Source organism: Myotis nattereri, assembly GCF_964212035.1.
Source record: "Myotis nattereri genome assembly, chromosome: 6".
NCBI lineage: Eukaryota > Metazoa > Chordata > Mammalia > Chiroptera > Vespertilionidae > Myotis > Myotis nattereri.
The window spans coordinates 38,493,866-38,502,388 of NC_138081.1; the positions used below are offsets into that span (position 1 = coordinate 38,493,866).

Genomic DNA, 8,523 nt, shown 5'->3' on the forward strand with positions numbered 1-8,523 from the left:
ATTTTCTATATGAAGTTAAAGTATTTCTGAAGTGGAAATTTTCATTAATTTTGAGGTCTTGACTTTTCTCCACAAAATTCCATTTGGTTTAGTTTCTTTTAGCCCTTCTCCCGGGGGAGCAGTTATGCAAATAGATGTTGGCTGAGGTGGACAAGGGGTCTAGAGATGGTTGAATGAAGAAAACCAAGTTGGAAGGAATTAAGATGACTTTACAAAGGCAAACAGAAAGACAGTGTTTCCTCAAAAAATGACTGATTATTCATGGGATAATATTTATCTACTGATATAACCATATGCTTAGAAGCATTTACCACTGTTCTGCAGCTCTTTCATGTTCTTTCCCACATTTACTGTGGCCGGTAGAGAGGTGCACCCGTGGGCGCACATTTTCTGCAAACAGTTATAGCAATGCATGTGTAGTTCACACTTGACTGCCATTTCCATACACAAATGCTCATTACCATGGCTATGCAAGTCAACCATGTCAGCTCATTGTAGGCTAAACTTTGCCTTGGACCCAGAGCAAAAAGTACATCACTATCCGTTATTGAAATGGTTCCCTCTGACTTGGTGCTCTTGATTTGTGAGGTTGAAATCCCAGTGACACTGTCTGTCACCCTCAGTAGGCTCAGACCCAGCAGTTGATGAAGACCTTCTGCTTTGGAAGGTTAAACCTCATGCTGTGGTCCGAGGCTTTCTCTTTCCTTTCAGCAAGCTGCTTTGAGGGGTTCCAAGGTTGGTACCCTTCAACTGCACAATGTCATTCCTACCTTGAAGCAAGAAGAGGTGGTGTGGACAGAGACCTCAGATACCCTGCCTGGAGTCTGATACTTCACAACATAGTGATGAGGTCAGGATTTCTTTTTCCTTTTAATTTATCTTTATTGTTGGAAGTATTACAGATGTCCTCTTTTTTCACATTGACCCCTTCTGGCCTAACCGTGCTTCCCACCCCAGGCCTTCATCACACTATTGTCTATGTCCATGGGTTTGCATATATGCATAGAAGTTCTTTGGTTAGTCTCTTCCCACTCACCCACCTACCCCAGCCTTCCCTCTGAGATTCGACAGTCTGTTCCATGTTTCTGTGTCTCTAGATCTATTTTGTTCATCAGTTTATTTTGTTCATTAGATTCCATATATGAGAGGGATCATGTGATACTTGTCTTTCTCTGACTGGCTTGTTATTAGGTCATTACCACATAAATACTGAATTATAATATAAACCTAGATACTATTGTGAAAAACACACTTTGTTGCCTGAGATTATTTTAAAACAATGGTTCTCAACCTTCTGGCCCTTGAAATACAGTTCCTCATGTTGTGACCCAACCATAAAATTATTTTCGTTGCTACTTCATAACTGTAATGTTGCTACTGTTATGAATCATAATGTAAATATCTGATATGCAGGATGGTCTTAGGCGACCCCTGTGAAAGGGTCGTTCGACTGCCAAAGGGGTCACGACCCACAGGTTGAGAACCATTGTTTTAAAACAACATAAAAATCTGTGAACATGATGGAGGCATTACAGGTATACAGGATCTGAGTTTCCAGAGAGGGTTAGCATGCAAATATCGTTGATATTTGAGGTGGCTGCATGCTCATGATTGACAGAAATGGCCACGAAAGCACTAGGTCATGCCATGGCTTCTTAATTAACTCACACATATAACAGTCCTTTAGCGCGATCAGTGAAAAAGCACAGGGGGGCCACAAAGCAGCAATTGCTTCTTTATTTCTAAGTAAGTATATAATCTAATAAATGGTCTGAAGCATGCCACAAATTGGATGCAAAGCATTTTTAATTTACACAGCTTTGATTTTAAGGACACCTTCTCAGATATAATTGAACAAAAATAACCTGCCTTGAACCTTTCAAATTACACTGTCTTGGGACTGTAACGGAGATTAAAAAAATATAGGAGCTGCAAAGTCAGTGTGACTGTCACCAGGCAGCTATCTCAGATATACAAATGGATCCCTGTTCGCTTCTAATGGAGCCACAATGAGGGAATATACCTTAGAGGAAATTTTATGAAAAGAATATATCCCAGTAGTAAAGGATTAGCAAGAAATGGAGTGGCTTCAAATGCAAATTTCCTGACATTTCACAGCTACTAAAATAATTACCTACCTTGGTGAACTAATAATAACTTAGTTAAAGGTTTCATGTAGTATAACCAAATGTAATGCAAAAGGCACATCCTGTGATGAACACCATTTCCATTTTAGGGCTTGCTAAGGGTGGGTTTTCTCTCTGCCCTTTATCCCACACATCAGAATGTCACAAGTGATTAGATGAAATTATTTATGTGAAATGGAAAGGTAAGAGGATGAAACAGTGCTGTGCACACCCAGTGCAGCTGGTATCCCCACGGTGGATACCTGAGAGGAGCCTTGGTATCTCCATGAAGTGATCATTCTTTGAAACTACTCAACTGTCTTTGTTGTACTAAACAATTTTATTTAATGAATGTTTTAAAATCAAAACCATTTCATTTTTATGTATCAGTAGAAAAACTACATTCAGAATCTGGAAAGCTTAAAGAAAACTCTTTGAAACAAGGATTGAATCCCTTAGTATTCTGTATTGGGTACATGTAAACACTCTGGGAATCAAATGGGGAGGGTGGAGGGAGTAGGGGAATCCCCTAAGGGCATAGGAAACCTTTTGAGGAGTAATTTGACAATATGAATCAAATACCATAAAACTGTTTATACTGCTTAGACCCAGTGATTTTAACTTAGTGAATTTATGCTATCTTAAATACTGAGAGAGGCTTACGCACCAAAATGTTCACTAGAATAATATTCATGACAATAAAACAATTAGAAACAACTCTTTCACTTTTGTTGAGTATTAACGAAAAGGAACATTATACTACTTATAACATGATTCTTGTCAAAACTAGATAGCAATGCAGGAGATTCCTATGATATACTAGAATTACAAAAAGCCTGGTATAAAATTGTGTGCAACAGAACTGTAATCATGAAAAAATTAAGTAAGCATACATAGACTGAGGAACCATATGAAGGTGTTAGCATACGCTGTGTTTGGATGGAAGCACCATGGGTAATTTTTCACATCTTTTTTATTTTTCAAATAATTTATACTAAAAAATCAAATTCTTGAATTGTAACACCCAATTGTTATGCAAGGCAAGCTAGTTGTATTACATTGAAATCTTCTCTCTCCTAAAACCATTTTCTATGTAAATACATTCATGATGGTTAATTAGTCACAAATGGGAAACCAATCTGGCTGAAGTAAATAAACTCTAATTAATGTAGACCCCACTAATTGAAGATTAACAGAAATCCAGATTTGAGATTCTTACAGCATCAAAAGCCCCAAACAAGTAACATGTTAGGATTTTTTATTTTATAGTTATAATACTTTTGTTTCATAGAAATAGGTATACAACAAATTGTAGTTTTTTGGTGGCCTTATGTTATTATACTTTCTACATATAATTATGCAATTTGCAGTTGTTTGTAGGGCTGATATATAATATACAGATAGAAAAAATAGTGAAATTATTAACATAATTAAGTAAACAAACAAACAAAAAACTAAGGCTGATTTGCCTGGTCAAGTTTGTGAAACAGACAAATTGACTTGCTTAGCATATTAAATTCAGAATACACTAAAATACCACAACTTTTTAAATTAAAATATTTTTGCTAAATTAAACATTTATATGCAATTGACAATTGAAAGGGCAGGTAAGTAAACTTCTGCTTCCCCCACTATCATTTATGTAGCAAAACATAAAGGGAATTTTTATATAACATTTTCCAGAAATTTTTTTCTCCCTACAAATGCAACCACTAAAAATTATATGTAAAATAATTGTGTGACTTATAAGCATACAACTATTTGTTTGTACTTTTCTATGGACATTTTAAACCAATAGTTCAATTAACATGTTAATTGTCTGAAACTATGTCATCCTTAAAGAAGAACTGAAAATTATTGATTTCAAATGTCTTAAAAATATCATGTTTTAAAAATCAAGCTGATTCTTTTAAAAAAGTGAAGCTTTCCTCAAGTTTTAAAAATACATTGCTTTTAAAAATATGCCTGTTTTGTAGTTTGCTTTAATTTTAGATTCATTTGAAGATTTGCTGTAAGAACATTCAGTGCCTAGTTTTTATATACATAAAACTTCAAAACTACCAAATTTCTGAGTTGGTTGTAATCATAAACTCTGAAGCTAAAGCAGATTTTCTATTTTCTAAGGAAAGCAACTCATGATTTAACTGTGAGAAGGTAAGAAATACACTTTTTGTCTGATCATAAATGAAAAAACAGTAATTATATTTTTTAGATTTTATTTGTCAATTTTAAGGAGTTGGATGCATTCGTCTCTCCTATTTTGTTAATATAAATTGCAATTTAGGATTATGTAGTAAATATTTAATAAAGTAAAAAACATTTTGGACAATCATTTAATCAATCATTCAGTATTTATTTAGGGCCTCTCATATACTAGCCCTCTGAGATACAGTGCTAACCTTGTTGATTTTGAATATTCACTTCTGTAAATGGATTTTCCAGGTAAGCAATTTAAAAATAAACAAGTTTAAACAACGTACCTTTGTTTCCTTGAACTTGGAGAAAAATCCAAATAACAAAAATAGCCCTTCTGGTTTCCAAATACATTCTGACTTTTGTGCATTGGTAAATCTGGTAACAATCATGGAAGGGCCCCAAATCTCATTAAAAACGAAAAGGACAGAAATATGGGAAAGAATTAAATACTGATGCAAGTTGAGTGAGGATAGCCTTCTCGGTTTACCTTCAGGAGGGTGCGGATTAATGAAGAACCCGAAGCAGTGTCTGTTTCTGGAATAATCTGCTTATCTGCTTCTCAGGTGTAAGCTCTGCGTAAGGGCCAGCTGGAGGAGGCTTTATCTCATTAGCCTTCTGGAAGAGCACCTGTCCGCCTAGCCCCAGGACCCCAAATGCCATTCTAAACAAGTGTCCACAGACAGAAGGATTGCTTTTTTTCTCAGTTATTCACCTGTTACAGTGACACAGAGAGCCAGGGGACATCCTGCCACATGCAGAAGAAGGCTGACAGTTGGGGTCAAACGTGTTCCAAAATGACAGCCACAAGAACATCCACTGAGAGAGCGTAACTGCTGTCCCTGGGAGCATGTGGTTATTCAATATGTGCTAGTCTCCGGAGGCCGCAAGCCTCACAGAAATGTACTGCTTTGTAAAGGGCTTTCTCTCTGGCATTACATACAAATGACTTTTTGGTTTGTTTTAAGTCTGGTTTTAATTTTTTAAAATTTGTTACTCATGCACAGAGTAGAATCAAATAGTTCCACAAAGTTTGTGAAAAATAATGCTGCCATACCTCCATTCAAAAGCAATCACTTTTTTAAAAAGACATTTATTTATTTGTTAAAAGATTTTAAATTGATGTTTAGAGTGAGAAGAAGGGAAAGGGAGAGAGAAACATCGATGTGAATGAAACATTGATAGGCTGCCTCCTGCCTGCCCCCTACAAAGGATCAAGTCCACACCACCGTATGTGCCCTGACCAGGAATCCAACGGACAACCTTTTGGGTGATGACCAACTAGCTGAGCCACACCAGCCAGGGCCAAAGGCAATCAGTTCTTTAAGTTAATTCTTTCAGTTAATTCTTTAAGTTAATTCTTCTAGTATTCTCATTCATACCTGGAAATAGTATGCTTCTATTACTACTTTTTCATTTTCACTTTTAGATATTATCAAATGAATATTGAGAATATCTTCCCTTCCACACACACCCTTCCCATTCTTCATAAACATGTACTTGTCCCATCCCTCCATCCTCCTCAGTATCACTGTATTTTCAGTTTATCAAATATTCAGCTTAACATCATTGTGACTATATACATGCTACATAGCCGAGCTATGGAGTACACTGTAATTACTAATATGTATTGAGCTCTTATGTTGTGATAGGCACTGTCCTTATATATCTACATAGTTTATATATATCCAACATACATACATATATATGTATTACTTAATGCAACATTATGAGGTAAGCAGTAATTATTATTATCTCTGTTTTATAGTTGAAGAAAATAAGGTGTTTGTGGCAGAGCCAGGAACTCAAAGAGACTGGTTCAGGACCCTAATACAGGTAACCATTATCCTCTCCAACACTTTTTGCAGTTGTCTCATTTATTTCCCCTTCATTTTCTACAGGCAAAACCATAAATTCTCTCCAGATGCTACCCCAGATGTGTCAATTTCTTCCTCATAAGGTAGTCTGTCCTTCCGAGGACTTTCTTACCTTCTCTAGGCTGTATTAATGTCTTGTTACAGTCACAGCAGGCATCTGAAGATCTCCCTTGACAATCATCCTGGGGATTCCTTTTACCTCTTATGTTGGATCCCCTGTTTTCTGGATCCCATGTTGCCTCCTTTCTAAACCTAATCTCTTGTTTTTGCAGAGCACATGTCCCAGTAGATTACAAGAGAAAATTCATAGATAAATTTGGGCTCTAATGCTTGAAAATGGCTTCTGTCTGTCCTCAGCCTTTGATTGATAGTTTGGCCAGTGTTATAGACTGAATGTTTGTATCCTCCCCAAATTCAAATGTTGAAAACTAAACCCCCACGTGATGGTATTTGGAGGTGGGGCCTTTGGGGGGTGATTGAGTCATGAGGGTTAAGCCCTCATGAATGGAATTAGTTCTCTTAAAAAAGAGGCAGCAGGGGGCTCCTTTGCTTTTTTTTTGTCATGTGAGGCACAGTGACAAGATGGATCTCTATGAACTAGGAAGTAGTCTATCATCAGACACTGAATATACCTGTACTCTAATCTCAGGCTTCCCAGCCTCTAGAACTGCAAGAAATAAAATTCTGTTGTTTATAAGTCACTCTATGGTACTCTGTTAAAGCGACTGGAAAGAACGAAGACAACTGGATATACTAGTAGAATTCTAGGTTGGACATAAATAAGTTCACTTAAAATAGTGAAAACATTAACCCACTTTCTTGTAGCTTTTTTGCTGCTAAAATCTGGAATCCTTTTTGTTCTTGATTCTTTGCATAAGATCTTTTCTTCACTGGAAGCTCATAGAAAACTTTTCTTTGTCCCCGGTGTTCTGATATTGCACGGTGATCTTGCTGGTTGTAGCTCTATTTTAATCCATTGCATGGGGGCATTTAGAGGAACTTTAATCTGGGTATTTATGTTCTTCCGTTATTGAAAAACTCTTAGATATTTGATCTTTATATCTCATTTTCTATATTTTCTCTTTCTGGAATCCATATTATTTTGATGAAGACATTCTTGAACTCGTTCTTTAACTTTTAATATCTATCTTTTCTATTTTCTTCTAACTCTTACTCTTTATGCTCTGATTTCTAGAACATTTTTATCAACTTAATATTTTAAACCTTTGATTTTTATATGTCTACTGTCATTGATAATTTTTATGGAATTATTTTTGGTGGTTTTGTTTTTTTTCTTTGCTTTTTATTTTAATAAGATAATGTTTTTGGATTTTAGGGAAACAATTTAATTTCTTTAAAAATATTTGTTTCAAAAATTATTTTCTTCTTAACTAGTCTCTATTTTATCCAAGCTGCATTTTAAAATTTATTTTTTATTTTTTATATTAGAAGCTTTTCTCAAATATCTGGTAATCTTTCACTGACCATTCACTTATATTTAAGTCTGTGAATAACTGACTGAAAGCTCTGTGCATGAGACTGAAATTTGTCAGCTGTGGTCTTCATGTAGATTAATCAGGCTGGGCTACTTCCTTCTTAGGGTTCTAAGATAAAATACAGGATGCCCAGTTAAATTTAAACTTAAGATAAACAAAAAATAATTTTTAAATATAAATGTGTCACAAATATTGCATGTGACATACTAAAAATTATTTGTTTATCTAAGATTCAAATTTAACTGGGTATTCTATATTTTTATTTGCTACATCTGGCAATCCTCTTTCTAAAATACCTGAACTCAGTATCTTTAAATATTTCCTCTGCAGGTGGTTAGATATTTCAGAAAAGACTACTAATCTCTTGATATTAGGATAAAGACCAACTCTCAATGTATCAGCACATAAGCTGAGAATGATGTCTGGGGCTTTAATATTCTTATGTATATGTATATTTTAACTTAATTTTTCTACTTTCAGAGAAATACCATCACTCTCACATTTGCCAAATATTTAATACTCCAGACAATGTTTTACCCTGACAGAAAAGAAACCTTCAGCCTTCTGTTGAGTGGCCAAGAGGCAGTTACATGAATAAATAGAATAGGGAAAGGGATTTGGAGCTCAAACTAATTATTAGATATTTCAACTTATCCTTTTATTTTTAACCCAATCCTTCCATGTAAATTGGGTTGTTTCTGAACTTTTTCTATTGTCAGTTTAAGATTTGCCTCTCTAGGTCTGCTACTGAAACGGAAATTTTAGGGGAACAATGGCAGGTTTAGGGAATTTTTAGAATTGGGGTCCATGGGAAAAACCTAGGGCTACAGA

At 35.4% G+C, this 8,523-nt stretch overlaps 1 protein-coding gene across 1 annotated transcript in view; it reads right to left on the reverse strand.

Annotated features, from left to right (window-relative positions):
* The window catches only part of IMPG1 (interphotoreceptor matrix proteoglycan 1), a gene marked incomplete at both ends in the record, with an annotated part of 117,319 nt that extends 112,646 nt beyond the window's left edge, over positions 1-4,673 (reverse strand). Inside the window, one exon of the mRNA XM_081093551.1 lies at positions 4,607-4,673. Within this exon, the coding sequence (XP_080949677.1) occupies positions 4,607-4,673 (67 nt within the window). The remainder of the gene's footprint in view (positions 1-4,606) is intronic.
* Positions 4,674-8,523: the final 3,850 nt, after the last annotated feature.